Here is a 17,500-nt window from a genome sequence, read left to right on the forward strand (position 1 = left end):
ACAAATAGACGTCCATTTATAATGGTAAATTAACTGAGTGAAGTGCAATTTGGGCTGATATCATACGCGTGATTTCAAAATCGAACGAGTGCACAGCACGAGTTCGATTTGAAATCACTAGTATGAGTTCAGACAAAAATTGCTCGGCAGGAAGTTCAACTACCACTTTATTACATCCTTTTAACTGTAACTAACAATAAGTAATAAAGATCATCCATTTTTTTGTTTTTTTGAAAAAGCAAAGTTTTGGGAACAAAAGTTTCAAAATTCACCACTTAATGGCTTTCTCCGTCTCTTGTTTTCCTGCAATTTGACTGGTTAGTCAGTACCAATATATTGACCCAGTTAGGAAATAAAGTTGCAACACAATGGTTTTCTTTGTCTTACATTTCCCTAAAATTTGATTGGTTACTTTAAACAAGCCTTGAAATCTGATTGGTTGGTTTTTTACTGTTCCTTTCTCATTGGCTGGGAAAAGATGCGATTCAGAGCAAAAAAATATTTCGATTCATGAATAAATCTCACTACTGAGAGCTAATCAGATTGCAAGGATCACCAGTGATTTCTAAATGGATGTAATAAAAACAAGAATAAATAAAAATACTCCGTTATATCATGAATCAATTGGCCAATATAGTTTAGCACAGACGTCTCCCGCCTGGGCGATCAGGCAACAAAGTCAAAAACCTCTGAAATCTTGCACTTCTCATAAAATAAAACTACTAAGCTAAAATTGTTGAACTGATAGCACCAAACGCACTTATACAAACAGAAAATACTATTACAGATTCCACGGCGAGAAAAACTCAAATGGAAAACCAGGCGAAGCTTATTTCAGTCGTTACAGTCCTGTCTTAAAGTGCCCCTGTGACCAAAAAATTAATTGATATTTTTCTTTGGATTTCAAAACTATGTTAACAAAACACTAATACCCTGTTCACACCAAAAAACATGTTTAATTAAACAAAGTTTAACGAAACCATGTTTAATTGAACATGGTTAACTGATCAACTCGTTCACACCGAACTACGAGAGCTGACAACAACGCAGCCTCATGTTCATGCTCAACCTCGCGTTCGTGTAATTGTAATTGACGTAAAATTGAACAACAATGTAAACAAAATGGCGGATGCGCTAAATATTGCGCTTTTGTTTTGGAAAACACGGAGAGAAGAAAGCCGAAAAATCGCGGAAAGTTGTGCAAAGCTTGCCAGGAGATTACTCTACCGATATCTCCGCCGCAGATGTCTTGTCTCATCTGTATTTTTTTTGTTGTTGGCGCGGCAACTATTTCAATGCGCCCCAAGTTTACGTCGAGTTTGGAGTAAAAGCAGGTCTCAGTCCTTTTGGGAGGAGACCTGCCAAGGCTGGAGCGATAATGATTGGGTAGAGAACTTCAGGATGTCGAAGGATTCGTTTGAATATCTGTGCGCTGAACTATCACCCCATATCGCGAAACAGAACACGAACTTTCGTAAAGCCATTGCAGTTCGCCATCGCGTTGCAATCACTTTGTATTGGCTTGCCGACTCCGCTCGCTACAGAACAATTGGAAACTTGTTTGGCGTTGGAAAATCCACCGTGTGTACCATCGTGAAACAGGTATGTGAGGTACTTGCAGGTATTCTTCTTCCTCGGTATATTTTCTTTCCACAAAATCAGCAAGAAGTACAAGATCAGATCGATAGTTTTAGAGATCGTGCGGGGTTTCCCCAAGTAGTGGCCGCTCTTGACGGTTGCCATGTGCCTATCATTGCACCTCTCCAAAGTCCGGAAGATTACGTGAATCGAAAAGGATTCCACGCAGTAACACTGCAGGGATTGGTTGACAGCAACTATCGTTTTGTTGACATTTTTGTTGGATGGCCGGCGAAAGTTCACGACGCGCGCGTATTTAAAAATTCACCGCTGTTTTGCCACTGCTGTGCGAGGACTTTCCTACCGCTTCAATTATCTCGAGTCATATCAGGTGTGAGAGTTCCGCCCTTGATAGTTGGAGACTCTGCATATGCGCTCAGTGACTGGCTGATGAAGCCGTATAATGAAAATGGAAACTTAACGCGAGAACAAGTGAATTTCAACAAGATCCTCAGCATGACAAGAGTGGTGGTTGAGAATGCCTATGGAAGACTAAAGGGTAGGTTCAGAAGCATTGCAAAGAGGCTGGACCTTAATGTTGAGACTGTTTGTCTTGTCATTGCTGCTTGTTGCGTGTTGCACAACTTCTGTGAAGTCATGGGTGAGGACTTTAATGAGGAGTGGCTGCAAGGTGTACAGCTCCATCTTGGTGTTTTCCCAGTCGACCCAAACCAAGGACAAAACAGGAATGCTGTAGCCATCAGAGAAGCCATCAAGACATCATTATTGTAATTACCGAGCGAATAGCCTCCCATGCAGACATTCTTTTGGCTTATGAGGCAATCTCTCCTGACCTGCCCAATAAGGGATTGTGAGCCAAAAGAATGTCTGCCCGAGAGACAAAAAAACAAAACAAAACAACAACTGTATTGACTAACACAAACTACTGTGCAGACCAGTTTTAAATTTTGCGTATAAAATTGTTGTAGCTGGAAATTCTATGGTCATGCAAGTTTAATTAAAGAACGATTTTAGCTATTACATGTACTATGCGAATCCAAAAACCATGAACTGCTCAATAATTTTTGACATTAACATTTTAATTGTGAATTTACCAATCACATGCGAGATAAAACCACAAAAATATGCAAACTACACAGTTAATTACCATTACAGCTGGCAGTTTTCATCTATGCATTGAGATCTGATGTATGGCTTTTTCCTTGTAACACATTAACATTCCAGAGATAATTTGAGTGTTCATGGTTTTTGAATTCACATAGTAAAGACGAACTGGGAATTTATTGAACGGCTTCAAAAACCTCTGATATAGATCTTTTCATTCTTGCAGTGCTATTTAGATTTTGGGTTATCTTGGCCAAGAGAATTGGAATATATGAAAAGGGGCAGGGATGCTTTTCGTCTTGCTTAAGGGTGTAAATTTCTGATTTTTGATTTTGCTTAGGGTGTTCCAGGCAAAACGTCTATAGTGTTAGCTATAATGGTCTCGTTTAGGGCTGCACATGAAGAAATATACAACTAAATGTTCACTCCTTAGTTTTCTTGGCATCTTTTGGGGTCAAGGAAAGCTTGAGCCACACCCAGATTTATCTCATTTAGGGATTCTTTTCAAAATTTCAGAAGGGCATCTCTGCCCCTTTCAAATAGGACTCCCCCTCAGGTACTCACCTTCTGTAATAGTCTGGATATTTGGTGGGCCTTGTAAATGCTTCTTGTGGCTATAAAACATCTTGCAAAGTCATTACCCTGTACAGAGCATTAATTTTTGCTCTGCACTGCAGTCCATTTGTGTGAGGGAAATCAAATGGCAGCAGTCATTGTTTCGTTTTCCTCAACAACTTAACAAAAGTATTATCAGTTTTATGTACAATCATTCAATTGATCAGCTCACAGATAACACACATGACTCAATTATTTCAATGTATTGCAATATTAATTTTTACTTATTTTAAAATCATACATAGAACTTATAGACAGTTTAAGCTGCTGTAGCTGTTTTGTTGCATTTGTTTTATAATAATAAAGAATTCTTAAATGAATTAACAATATACAGGAAAAGAGCACACTATTCTGATTTTGAAATTACAGTGTGGCATGAAAAAATCTACTATTAACTGCATTGAGATGAAATCAAATACTTAAGACAGGTATAAAAAGGAAACACTACATTCCTGCATTCTTATGGAAAGATACTATACATGAAATATCAGATAGAAATTGTATCAAGGCCTGCAAATTTTTGTTTTCTGCAGTAAATTTTGAAAAAAAATTCAAACTGGCTGAATTTGTTCATGTGAAAAAGCAAGACATTGAAAATCACAAAAAAGAACTCAATTGCCACAATTGCCTCAATTGCCACAATGTTATATCATAGCTGGGGCAGTGCAGTCACATGTAGATGGAATTATTTTACAAAGATGCTGTAGCTCTGTTTTGGTCCAAATATTCAATTCCATGATGTGACACTGCCCTTTTAGCAACTTGGAATTAATTAACAGAAGAACAGAACTTAAAAAAAAAGACTCTCTTCTAAAATTTAATTTCAGATTGCCTTTGAAACTTTCTCTGAGCCTGCAGGCAGCTGAGAGCAGTAAGAGGATGCTGTATTTCTTACAGTACATTCAACACTTCTGACTGGGGCAAGAGCCGTACGATTAATAATATTACAAATCAAGTGTATTTTTCGGGAGTAACAAGAATGCCATATTTTGCGGTTTCCATAGTATGAGAAATTGATGTGTCCCACTCAAGCAGATAGTGCAATTTTGAGAACTTCACTCATATTTTTGTACTCAAGCTAGTCCATGTGATTTCTTATGATATACAGTTTATAGGCATTGCTGTTAATACATTATTGTCAGTCTGTTTTGGGGTGGACTCTTGATGAATCTGATTATTGCACATGCACATTGTTGCCCTAAGCAACTATTTATTAGTTGAGGAATATTGGAATTCCCTAGGAATAAGATTTAGAAAAAAATGTGGAAGGTCTAGTGAAAATCTCTGGAATTCTTGGTGGGTAAACATAAATTGTAGGAAATTCTCCAATAGTAAACACATAAATAATAGTGCATTTCTTGGGGGAGCCCATGTCTGACCAGTGCATTTTAATGCATTTATTTATGGGTATATATGTACATAGTTAATGTAGGGACTGGTTATGAAACCCTGGGAATTTCAAAAGCAGGAACAATAAAGTCGCATTTAGATGTTGAACCGACCGTGACCCTGCACAATCTTTTGCTTTTGGTTCACAAGTTAATTTCGAATAAATTAGTCCAAGCTTTTGATTGGTTATCCTGCCGAAAAAAGCCTGTTTTTGTCGGGTTTTGTGCAGGGTCAAGGCCAAAAAAGCGAACAAAAACATGAAACAAAGAAACTTGTCGAGTTTCATAACCAGCCTACATCTATTAACTATGGTATGTACCAGTAACAGTGAAAAGCCATATGCATCATTCCTCAACAGAGGAGATACACTACAAATGAACATGTACACAGACTCGATACTAAAATATCTGTCCAACATAAAAAACAGGCATAGGAGACCCAAGCTCAATATTTGAACAGTATTGAAAACGGCGGTTAAAATGAGCCGAAACATTTTGAGCAATAAATAACAGCGAATTAATTAACGATACAATTCGGATGCCGTAAAATTCAACATAAGAAATATAATTTCAAGGAATGAAAGTTTCAAAATCGCTCATAAGCTAGTCTAATTTCTTTTAACAGCTCGCACAAAATGGCAAGAAACTTACGCAGGTACTTGGTTCTACTTGTGAAGAACCTGCGCCAGTTTCAGGAGAAATTCTTGATCCTCCTTCTTTCGCTTCTCCGCTCTTTCCTCCTCTCGCCTTTCTCTTGCCGCTTCAGCTTCGAGGAAGCTCTTGTCAGCCGCTTGCTGATACTCCACAAAGGACTCAAACACTTTATCAAACTTTGCAAATACATCAGAAGCGGTTTTCCTCTTTTTATTTGCCTTCAATACGGCCGACTGACGGGGTACCGGCTTCTCTGTTTCATCGGCTTCCGTCGCACCTGAAGGAACACCATGGCGACCGCCAAAACTTCAATGGGTTGCATAAACGTTATAGCCAAGTGAGAAATAAAAAATGTTTGATTTATGGTATAGTTATCTCAATATTACACTGTAATACGGATACACCTGTCTTGTATCTGCTTGTACAGTACGCATATCAAAAACTCTCAAATACGGTATTCAAACATGCTGATTGAACAAAACTTTCACAGACGTCCGTCTCGATGTTGCTTTTGGACACAATTCTATTGTCTGGCCCTCCAATCGGAGAGCATTTTATAACTCTTACCTGTCACCGCTGTCAAATAATTCAGAGGTTTGTGAAGGTTTTCTGACTTTTCTTTGCTGCTGCCAGGGTTGTTTACGTTTGGCTCAACGTTTTCTGCGCTTGTTATTTCTTCATCATCGACCCCATCTATGGAAATTGTTGCGGACTGTATAATTACCTTTGGTTTGGTACATGGCTTGTCCGACAAAAACTCGTCCACTTCGTCGAAGAAAGCCGGCTTCTTCTTTGGTGTGGCATTTCCCGTCTTGCTGCATTCGTCTTTGTAGTTTCTATAGGCGCTTATCAGAGTGTGAATTCGTGTCTTGCAGCTGCCGTCGTCTCTGTCTTCATAGCCTGCAGCTCGAAGATATGCCGCAATTTCTAGCCATATTGGCTTTTTTCTTGTGCATGATTTTAGCTGGAGCTGGATATTCTCGTCTCCCCACTTTTCAAGTAACAGGAGGGTTTCTTTGTGCTCCCAGATTCTTCCGCGAGTTTTGGTTTCTGCCGCCATTTTGAATGTATTTTATTAAACACGATTGTTAAACTACCTCGAGAGGTAGTTTTGTTAAACACGGTTTTAGACGTGTTTTGTTAAACACGCCCACAGTGTGAACGGCCAGTCTTATTAACTCTGTTTAACAAAACAAGTTTTAAACATGTTTAAGCTTTGGTGTGAACGGGGTATAAGTGACACACGTTTTAAGCCTTGATTTCAAAAAGACAGCTCTTTATTTTAACTGTAATTTTCCTATTTAATGGTCCGTCATTACTAACATTATGTTCTTGAGAGAGCTGGATCGAGGATAAAATGACGTCAAAGGCTCACTAGTTTAAGAATGCAATACGTGTGTACGCCGCAGAATTAATATGCAGCACGGGGATTTTGGGCTTTCAGTCTTTTAAACTCACGCTTTGCATATATAATAAGCTGCGTTCACACGCTGAAATTTTAAGCTAGTGAGCCTCTGACGTCACTTTTCCCTGGATCCAACCGTCTGAGGTCCAATCAGTCCGTTTTGAACGTGAGTAATGGCGGACCGTGAAATCCACAACTTACACTCAAAGTAAACGGCCTTTGGATAAAAATCAAAGCTCAAAATTTTGCCAGTCAGGTGTTAAGCAAATACACTTTCAAAATCTGAAGGAAAAAAGGAAGCGGTTTTTTTTATCACAAGGGCACTTTAACGAATTCAAGGCCTAAGGAAGACTCTCATACCCTAAAAAGACAAAAATGTGTAAAGAGAAACACTGGATGTTCCAGGATTTCTTGTCTGTGTCGTCGAGACTCAACTTTATATTACTTTACGAGAGGTATTCACAGGATAATTGATTTTAAAGGCAAGAGAAATGACCACAGTTCTAATGCAAAATCTGCAATGAAAACAAATTTCAGAACAATGATGTTGCAGAACTGAGACTGAGTTGTCTCTTTAGAGGGGAAGATAGCTCACACAACTACGACTCCTTCGGATCACCATAATTTAATCTGGATGACTTAGCTCTGCCATGACCGGGAAACAACTAACCCACTATCTCAAATCTAAACAGTTGATTAAGTACGCACGCACTATATCAACACGATGAGGGGTGATTGGTCATTTAAACGAGGAATACTTGTTGAAGGCAGCATCTATGATACTAAAAGTCGCGCCTCGAGATCTAAGAAGAAACTAAGCAAGCAACGACTTTAAACCGCATGTTTAGGAATAATTAAAGCAGCAGTACTTTCAAAACTAACTGTAGATAATGGTGGACATCACAGCTGTGGCCGGGCAACTTGAGTCTAATCCTAACTGAGCGTGATCCTAATTTTCATAGCAACATGAATACAACAAAAGCTCATACTAAAGCTTCCGATAACAGCTAATTACAAAGTTCATTGATTACTTATGGTAACCTTGGTATGCTCACCAACTTATGCTAAGAAAGCTAAACTAAAGCTAACGCACTAAAATTACTTAAATAATCACAAAAATTCACACGAATACATTAATTAATTAGAAACCTCTCGTATTCTTGTTTCTTTAACGTGATCGTGCAGTGGAAACACTTTTGGGAGTTGACCATAAGCTAACCTATGGTGTTTGCCATAAAAAGGAAAAGCTAACTAATTAACTTGACAGGGAACTATCACATACAGAGATTCGTCTCTGTCTAGTACAATTCTCCCGTGAGAAAGTTTGCTAATGAGGCTCCGTGATGACAAGATGGCTTTGTCCTACTGTGCGACATATTCAGACGGTAATTCTTTTAAGTAATGGTCCGGCTAAGAAGCAGGCAGCCCAGCGGCAAAAGTACTTAGAAGCTGCGAAATATTAATTTTTAATTTCACTCCAATCGAGGCATCTGATTGGCTAATATCGGAAAATGTCGAAAAAAGATGAGAAAAAAATGAAAAAAAAGCCTTTTTTTGATTTCTTCTTCCCCATGCCCTTGATCTCTGTCTCTCGGCCAAATTTGGGCATTGTTCTATGCGCCAATCAAATGGCGCATAGAATCTTGACGATATTTACAAACATAGTTTTTGAAGGCATAATGATTTGTTCTACGAAACAGAATCTAATTTTTTAGACGGCAAGTCGATTACATTTTTCATTGAAATTCAAATTTCGCGCTTTTAGCTGCTTACACCAATGGGAACAGCCGAACTTAATTTGATTAAAAATGTTGGCACATTTTAACTAACCGACGCTATTGCCGCGGGCTATTGTTTTTCTGCCTGCTTTTTAGCCGGACCATTACTTAACATTACTCTTGTGAATTTCTTGACTTAATTTCCTGTTACCCTTAAATCTTCAAAATATCTTAAAACATACTTCGAAAAAGACATAGAAGTACTGAACTCTATATCAACATCTTCATGACATCCAGGGGTACAGAAAATTAAAAAAAATAATAAAAAAAAGAACACTTGAAAGATTTACTTATCACGCGAAGGGATTAGTGAGAGTGCAAAAATATAAAATAGAGAGGTTAAAATATAAAAATCTTATATTAGTATGTTGTCTAGCTGAACTAGTTAAAAACAAGCTTACCATCCTGTACAGGAAGACGAATAACTACTAATGGCAGAGCGTCTCTTTCACCTGTGCAACATTTTGAATTGGAGGAACTGAGACAACAAGTTGTTCAGATTCTAAAGTCGTTTCTTAGCTGTGAATTCCACTTGAACATGATCTGGGGTCGAGCAGAGGCTTGGACATTGGACACGGGAACATGGTAATTGGTAGCTGTGGTCACCTGGATCTACGATCACGCGTCCGTCGGCAGATTGGGTAAACTCGTCATACTCGGCACGAAATTGCTCACTGTTTCGGCAGGTGAAGTGGTAGTAAGGCACACGTGGAAAAAACGATGCTAAAGAAATCCAGCAATCGTCTAAAATAAATGGAGCAGGATCCTGCATAATCCTTTGTACTTTCTTGGCCAGGCGTTGTAAATTTTTGGCCTCCATGTCAAACAGGTTTATGGAACTGAACCAGTGATGGGGACAATTCACGGACAACAGTGCGTCAAGAACCTCTGCTAGCAACGTAAGGAAACATTCTTCTATGTTGCTCTCTATCCAAAAGCCCACTGGCACTTTCTCTAGAGTAGTATAGAATATAGTTTTCATGTGGTAGGAGGTTATTTCAGGCACCACAGGTTGAAAGTGATCTTTTAATATGATTTTCAGGGCCAAGAAACATTTCCTTGCAGTGTCTGGAACAAGTTTAGACAGCTCAACTTCTCCCAAGGAAAAGGAGAATCTCCAGCTTGTTTTCTCCTTATCACTTGGTGCTGGTTTGGCCACCAGGTGACATCCAAGTGACATTATCCTTTGAGCTTCAACTACACTAGGCCAGTATCTCGGTCGCGAAGCCCAGTCACTCATGATTGGCCACTCACGACACTGGACACATAGTGTGATGTCAGCTTCCAAGACCCCTGGAATGTGGAGCTTCATCGCTGGTCCTTTGGAGTCAGCTTCAATTTGTGATGGCAGGTCAATTCCACATAATCTGTAGCTGGGAAGGTTGATTAAACGCGTATTTAAAACAGCCCCTAGAGCTTGTTCTATAATTACCTGTGAACTAACACACATTCCTTGGTGGGCTGGAGTGAGTGATTTGAGATAGGCGTATCCAGTAAATACTTCACTCTCGGTAAAAAAAGGCGCAATGAGAATGTTCTCTTGGTCAGCGAAGGATGCTTTATCTTTCAAAGAGCAAAACATGACGTCTAGATCAGTATATAAGGCACTCACGTTTATCGATTTTTTTTTAACCGACATCATGACCGGGATTCCAAATCTGTCGACTGCGCTTCCTGAGAATATGAACTGAAAAGTTGTCGTTGACATGGCCTCTTCAAGTGCAATTTTGACGTCGTTTAGATATAGAAGAGCTTTCTCTTTGAATTCCTGAAGTTTTTCTTCTGTTGGAATTTCGCTGTCGACGGACAAGAGAATTTCGCGGAGAGGTTTGGAGCTTCTACCACTAAACCAAAACCTTCTGTGGCCATACGCGACAGGAAAACAGGCAATCTACAGAACAAAATTATATTCAGCTTTTACGAAAATAAAACAAAAGGAAACGAAAGTCGATTTCATTTAGAAGATTCAAAACCACAGCATTGTTATAATTGTCAATCTGGTTTCTCAGTTTATAGTTAGTACCTATGCTGACTTCAGTACAGTATTAATTTTTTAATAAGAGCTGATGCAATGTATTTTTTGTTTCCTTCTAACTTTATTGTAAAATGTTTTTTTTAAAAAGATAATAAAAAAAATAATAAATTACTTAAGGAGCTTAATAAAGATTTGTATTTGTAATATCTCATACTTCTTTACAAAACTAACATATATTAGCCTTTGGTAGGAAAAATCTACCATTCTACGCGCGCTTGTATCGCTTGAGACAGGGAGCAAGTCAACATATTAGTCTCTTTGTCCTTATAGCGGTGCCGGGATACGGAGCCGAATCGAAATGACATCATTTCTTGAATTCCTACGCCAGCGTTAAAACCCGAGAGCGCCAAAAACTGGCAGTATTTGAAATCTGTGCTGTTAACAATGGCAAAATCGGTTTGTTTCTCTTGGCTGGATATCCCGAAACGCAGCACTTAAGTCCTGAAACAAGCATCAAAACGTATATGTACTTCTATAAAACATTAACTTTTCTCCCAACTTGTTGTTCTCAGTTTAGCTCAAGGGAGAATTCAGTCAGTTAATCGCCGTGACAATGAAAACGCCTTATAACTGTTTTTTTAATGAAAAAAGAAAAAAATTCCAAACAATAGACTAACATTTGTTTTCTTAGAGGCTTTATGTCGCTGACAAAGTTTTTCCAATTTCGGATCAAAAATATGGAAAGTCGAGGAAATTTGGAATTTGCACTTCCAGTTTCCCAGAGCTTTCGGTCTTGAACCGTAAACATTTGAGGTTTCACTCAATTCCAAAATGCGCCGACGAGACATGTCATCCTTGGCAATCGTTTTCTTTCCTTTGCGTAAGCACCGTACCCAAGCACCGCTGCCGTGTATTTCACCCCAGGCCTAGAAATGGTCGTAGCCTAAAGGACACTCCATTGAATTCTGAAGTTAAATTCACAAACACGATCGGACCAGGCCCTGGTTAGGGTCCTGATGTTGTTTTCTTTGGCAGAAACCAGTTCACCCCTCTACGCATGTGTATAACTAGGAACCAAAGACTGACAAAAGAAACGGGGGTAGGGAGGTTTAACTTCAATGGACTTCCTAGCCAATAAGCCTAAATAAGACTACAGTATAGCTTATAGGACAGGATAAAACTAATTGGAGCAAAACTAATTACAATTAACACTTATGAAGTCTTCTTTCCAGACTATGTTTGGGTCGTCACGCAATCGTCTCTTTCCCGTGGGCGGAAACGCGTTGGGTCACAACCCAAAAAAACACCTGCAAACGCGCAGTACAGTCAACTCTCTCATAGCGATCACCTCTCGTAAGCGACCTCCTCCCGTAAGCGACCACTTTGTAAATAAGTGTTTCGTTTCTTAGTCAAATACTGTTTCAAACACTCTATCGTAAGCGACCAGGTAAATTTCGTAAGCGACCGAGACCACTTTTTTGGCGAGGAATTCGGCATATTCTTTTGTTTTATGTTTCAGGTAAGCTACCACCCGGCATGACCATCACGTATGATCGTGAATGTCACAAAACTCCATTTTTAATAGAGCTGGCAGAAAATAACAGTTTACTTACAAAAAACGATGGCTGTAATAAGATCTGTACACATAAACAAGCAGAATGTTACCGTAAACGTTGCAAAATGTTATTTTTTAAGCGCTATTCGATGACTGTGGAATATGCCAGTGCTTTGCTTGTTGCGTGTACAAAGAAAAAAAAAATAGTTTCGGACAGAAAAAACGTTGTCTATTTGCCTAATTACTGAATTGCTAGGATGGCAATCCCAGTCGGAAAATGGGTGGAATGTAGGCGTTTTCGTCTTATTATTATTCTTTTTTTTCTTTTCCCTATCGGGAAAAATCTTCCCTATCCCTCCCCTGCCAAGTAGTGTCTTTGTGCGTAGAGTCTTCTGGGCGTATATTTGCTCGGTCTCAGTGGCTAGTAGAAATATGTAAATTTTATCCGGTTAGCCTGCAATGGCGTCGAAAGTCATTGTAACGTGAATGGCGTTTTAGTGGATAATTAAGCAAAATATACACTTATGGAGCACAATAATGGAAAGTCAATTGAATAAACAAGACAGGCGGTGAAAAATAAATATCTGCAATCTTCAAAGAGACAAGTAATGGTCTGGGACAATAATTGCATCTTTCGCCTTCGGATATCACAAAGTGAGCTTTGTTTCTAATGTTATTTGGCTAACTGTGAGTGTTATGTACAACACTGAAACCAAATGGAAAATTCTCTATGGGTTTAAAAGGAATTGAACGCCTTGAATGCATCACAGTGTTTACTGAAGTCGCATCTCAGTTGTCTGGCAATTTACATTTATTTTGTATTTAACTCTGCACAGTCTTCAGGTAAAAAACAAAACTGGAAATATAACAGTGAAGAATTGTTTGAAAGAAAGCTTGTTGTCTCTTTTGTGCTTCATTATTCACGGTCAAGGTTCTTCCGAAAAGGGTTTGATATGAACTGTGAGACTGAAGTTTCTTCTTTGCTCGCACGCAATTAAAATAAGAAGGGTGTTTTTGCCTCTAATAGCAAATATTTTGTTTGTTTCAGTACATTTTATGCTGGAAAAGGTTTTTGTGACATTTTTCGTCCAAATGAACGCCCAAAAATAAAGCTTTGCTGGAATATTTTTTATAATTTAATATTCTCTGTCAAACATTTGCATAAGAAGCTTGAAATAAACATCGCCACGCACAAGAAATGTAGTCACTGGTTCACCTTTTCGTCGAGTTCTCGTTAATATTTTATTAACTGTGATATTTAACAATTATTCATCGAGCCCGAATGGGCTCTGAGTCAATAGCCCATGAGGCCGAAGGCCGAATGGGCTATTGACTCAGAGGCCATGAGGGCGAGAGGAATAATTGTTTTAGTAAAATCCAACTAGTTGGTCAAAAAAATATCGAGACAAAACATCTTTCGCTAGTTAAAGCTAGACTTTAATTGTTGTTTTGGTTTTCAAAGCCGGCGCTTTTCGCTACTAGTGGGCTATAACAAATAGCCTACTAGTAGCTCAACCAATCACAACGCAGCATTGATAATACAAGACCACTAGTTGGATTTTACTAATATGTATAATACTGAAACTGGCAAGTTCTGTGGTAACTATTTCGAGTTGGACACCAGAAACTGATTCGAACACCTCGAGTAGTCTTTGTTTAAAATTTTCTGCCTATTTATAATTTTATTTGTTTGTACTCAAATCTGCACAGTATTCAGGTAGAAAACAATTTCAAATTTGACTTAATCTTGCTAGTCAAGAATTATTTGAGAGAAAGCTTGCTGTCCATTTTTTGCCTCATTATTGAAATAAATGTTTCCTGATTGAATGGATTGATCAACATTAGACGACTGCTCGCAGTCCCTTCTGAGTTAGTCGAACCGCTTGCTTTGGTCACGCAAAGCCGAGGGGAGAATGGTGATTGTGGAAAGATTTAGGGACTGCACGATCTTCTGTAACCGACGCGTTCAAAATGTGCTAATCTAATTAGTGAAAGTGATGACAGATGGTTCGGCCTATTCTAGTGCTAATGTAAATAAGCACTAAACGGCGTAGGAGTATCTATGTGCATGTCGAATTCAATCAACTATTCGAAAACGAAGCCACAGAAAAACTACTGTATTTAGCTGAATTAATGTTGGAGTGTGTTGGCAAGTTTCGGCGACGTAATGTTTCGGGACAAATTCTTGTTTAGAACGGACAACTCATCGTCTATCATTAAATCAGTGAAGTCAGAATACAGAGCTTGTTCTGCAGAAAGATGACTCAATACTTGTTTAAAGCCATTTCCTTCAATAAATTCCCCTTCTTCTCGAAGGGAACTACCCATGGATAATCGTTTGATCAAACCTGGTCTTCGGTGATGATTCCACAAGGAACTATTACCACGTTCGGTGGCGTTTAATTTGGGTCACTCGTATCCTTTAAAATCACAAAGATCTCATAATAAATGGTCTTACCGAAACCAGTTGGTAGCACAGCCATAACGTACTTGCTCGATAGGTGATTTTCGACCGCACGTTTCTGTTCTTGTTTGTGTTCAATGTGTCAGCCATATATGATCGAAACCGCAAAAGCAATTTCCCAAGGAAAAATCGAAGACAGAGTGGCGTCATAATCTGACAAGAAGTAATTAACTTGTCAAAAAAATCTGACATCGGTACATTGTCAATGGACCAACCCGAATTTCCCGATTTTTTGCGGCGCGAATTGACTGGAATTTCGCCCGGGAACAAATTTTTGAAGTTTTCTTTTCAAGCAGCAAGACTATTTTCAACTTCTATTTGGAGAAAACCCCTTCCATCATCGACAACGGGTGGGGAAAAAATGTGGCACCCTGGAGGCCTTAGAAAAAACGTAGCGCCGACTTTTTTCAAGATTACCCAAATGTAATCCGTTTTAATCTTGTACATTTACGTCCATCCATGCTTCTCTTTCCTTTTTCAGTATGTTATTTATGTTTGTTAACAGTTTTAAGTGGTTATTCCAATTTTTTGGGCATTTTGGGGGAAAAAAAGGAAAGGAAAGCAACTTATTATGCGTCTAGTCGTTCTAGCGCTGGGGACACTGTAAACTGAAGTTAAGAATTAACGCAAATCAAGTCAAATGTTCAGGAGAAGGGAAAACCAGACTACCCGGAGATAAACCTCGCGGTGCAGAGTAGAGAACCAATAACCTCAACCTACATATGACGCCGAGTCTGGGAATCGAACCCGAGCCACATTGGTGGGAGGCGAGTGCTCTCAGCACTGCGCCATACCTGCACCTCAAATCATGGATTAGATCATTTTGAGTGACATAGCCCCTTTAAAGAAAAAACGAGCAAGTTTCACTCAAGAGACTTAACTATTAGAAGGTAATGTGTGAAGAGCAAGTCTCACTCAAGAGAGCATTTTGTTATCTTTGAACTGAATTTATGACCAAAGCTTTAAAAAGTAAAATACCTCAATATGGGACACGGCATTACAAAATAATTCAACTTGTGAGCCTGTGAGTCAAAGAGCCATCGCTGGCATGATATCTGAGTGACCTCTCAAATGGTACCCCCTTCCCCCACTTTAAAAAAGAATTGCTGGAACGCTGCAGTTCAATACCACCCAAGTCAGTGCCTTCTGTTTTTGTGTTACACGTACCACAGGCAACCCAGTTTACGTTCATGGATAGATAGATAGATAAATATTCAGATAGATAATTTATTATAAAATACTTCGCAACCAAAGGTCGAAATGCGTATTTAAATAATTTACAATATATAAATTCATAAACAAATTAAGTGAACAATTTACAATGCTAAGAGAGCTAATTAAGGAAATTAGTCTAACAAAGTCTAAAAAGACTTATCGTAAGACTTAAAACTTATCATAATTAATAGAAGAGGCTATGAAAAGGTGTTTTTGGTTCTGTTAGTTATATAGTTAGGTATCGAAAAAGTCCTTGGCCTCCTTATAAAAAATCGGCTATTGTTCTTAGGTTCTTAGCGCCCTTTTCTGAATACGTTCCAATTCAATTGTTAGGTACTTGGGTAAAGAGTCACAAAATACAGGAACGGCGTAGTCAAGCATAGATCGCACAGAAGTGGTATAAAGAGGCTCAGTTCGTTACAAGGTGTTTTGGCTTTTTTAATGACCTCTTCAATGTGGTGGTTCCAGGAGAGATCGCTTGAAATAGTAACTATGGTGAGTCCAGTTTTAGCTTATAAGGTAACATACCTTAAGGTAACATACCTTGATGTAAACACGCCGTATGCGAATACCTGACGTAATCGGCCACTTTGTCGTGCACTATGGGTGGTCGCTTAAAAGAGAGTTGACTATAGTAGTATTATAGTATATTGTAGCATATCATAGTAGAAGCAGCAGTAGAAACAGCAGTAGCAGTAGTAGCGGCAATGAGCAGCTGTAACAGCAGTTACATCACTAAGCAGCAATAGCAGCATTAGCAGCACTAAGCAGGAGCAGCAGCAACAGTAGTAGTATACGAAGGACGACATACCAATGCCCGACGTATCGTCCAGTAAGCAATGTATAGAAACAGGAAAGTACCAATGACTGCTCCAATAACTAACAACTCTTGTTTGTGCGTGACCAAGGTCCTGTCGCGGAAGTATGAACCCAAAACTGTCCGCAACAACGGTAATATAATCTCCCCAATCTTCATTAGGCAGCACGTTATCATGGCTCCTTTGATTGTCTCGACGCCAAAAAGTGGCCTCACAGTGCACTGAAAAGACAATACATATATTTATATATATAATGATTGTGTAAGTTTGAGCGGGGAAATAACAACAACTAACTGGCTCATTTACCTTTGGATCACCAACCTATTCCCTTCGGAAGGCGATTCACAGTGATTTCTGACAAGTATTAATTAGTAGTGTATGATGGGAACGCTTCAAGATTTTTCTTTTCAATGCAGTGATCAAATTAGCCATGATTGCACGAAAGTTGATAAACTACTTATTACAATGGAAGCTTATTGGAGTGCCCAACAATTCACGCTATCACCTTATGGTCTTAACAAAAGGCAGGAATTCCATTCAAAGAATAGAATTCATTTTAATTCTCTTGATGACTAATATTACGTTGCTGGGCGTTTTTTTACGATAAGTGTTACAATTGCGTGAAATCTTGTTAGTTCGTGATCATTGGATTTTTTTCATACCTGTTAATTAGCACTACATTATTATCATTTGTTCTTTATCGTTATTTTTTAGTTACGTAATGCTCTTGTTAGTTTTTTCTATACATTTTTAAGAATTTGTTGTAAACAAGTCAGGCCTATATAAGAGTATAATTACTTTTGTTCCAGTGCTGTACAGAAAACTGATGAAGGTCTGAAGACAGAAACGATTTTTAATAAATTTTTAGTTTTTAGCTCCAGAACGGTTGTCCGTCCGTTGGCCACATTTTAACTTCTATTTTTATCTACA

General features: G+C 38.7%; 3 protein-coding genes across 3 annotated transcripts; 1 reads left to right on the forward strand and 2 right to left on the reverse strand.

Annotated features, from left to right (window-relative positions):
• The first annotated feature begins 1,401 nt into the window (after window positions 1-1,401).
• Window positions 1,402-2,370, forward strand: LOC138020465 (uncharacterized). The gene has a single exon (XM_068867447.1). It carries the CDS (start codon window positions 1,402-1,404, stop codon window positions 2,368-2,370), a length of 969 nt encoding a protein of 322 aa, XP_068723548.1.
• A 2,561-nt stretch (window positions 2,371-4,931) lies between these two features.
• LOC138022084 (uncharacterized) lies at window positions 4,932-6,445 on the reverse strand. Its single transcript, XM_068869103.1, has 2 exons — window positions 5,922-6,445; window positions 4,932-5,625 (listed from the first exon to the last, which is right to left on the reverse strand). Exons 1-2 carry the CDS (start codon window positions 6,418-6,420, stop codon window positions 5,372-5,374), a joined length of 753 nt encoding a protein of 250 aa, XP_068725204.1. The 5' UTR covers window positions 6,421-6,445; the 3' UTR covers window positions 4,932-5,371.
• A 667-nt stretch (window positions 6,446-7,112) lies between these two features.
• LOC138019989 (uncharacterized) lies at window positions 7,113-16,742 on the reverse strand. Its single transcript, XM_068866976.1, has 2 exons — window positions 16,564-16,742; window positions 7,113-10,434 (listed from the first exon to the last, which is right to left on the reverse strand). The coding sequence occupies exons 1-2, from the start codon at window positions 16,726-16,728 to the stop codon at window positions 9,046-9,048; spliced, it is 1,554 nt and encodes a 517-aa protein (XP_068723077.1). The 5' UTR covers window positions 16,729-16,742; the 3' UTR covers window positions 7,113-9,045.
• Window positions 16,743-17,500: the final 758 nt, after the last annotated feature.

The sequence above is a fragment of the Montipora capricornis genome, chromosome 10 (assembly GCF_036669925.1).
Source record: "Montipora capricornis isolate CH-2021 chromosome 10, ASM3666992v2, whole genome shotgun sequence".
Classification (NCBI taxonomy): domain Eukaryota; kingdom Metazoa; phylum Cnidaria; class Anthozoa; order Scleractinia; family Acroporidae; genus Montipora; species Montipora capricornis.

Excerpts from the sequence above, each read along its gene's own strand:
- LOC138020465 (XM_068867447.1), top strand. The coding sequence starts at position 1,402 with ATGTCGAAGGATTCGTTTGAATATCTGTGCGCTGAACTATCACCCCAT.
- LOC138022084 (XM_068869103.1), bottom strand. The coding sequence starts at position 6,420 with ATGGCGGCAGAAACCAAAACTCGCGGAAGAATCTGGGAGCACAAAGAA. Across the intron at positions 5,626-5,921 it reads GACAGCGGTGACAGGTAAGA|CCGATGAAACAGAGAAGCCG; the intron begins GTTATAAAATGC and ends GTGCGACGGAAG.
- LOC138019989 (XM_068866976.1), bottom strand. The coding sequence starts at position 16,728 with ATGAAGATTGGGGAGATTATATTACCGTTGTTGCGGACAGTTTTGGGT. Across the intron at positions 10,435-16,563 it reads GGACGATACGTCGGGCATTG|ATTGCCTGTTTTCCTGTCGC; the intron begins GTATGTCGTCCT and ends TTTGTTCTGTAG.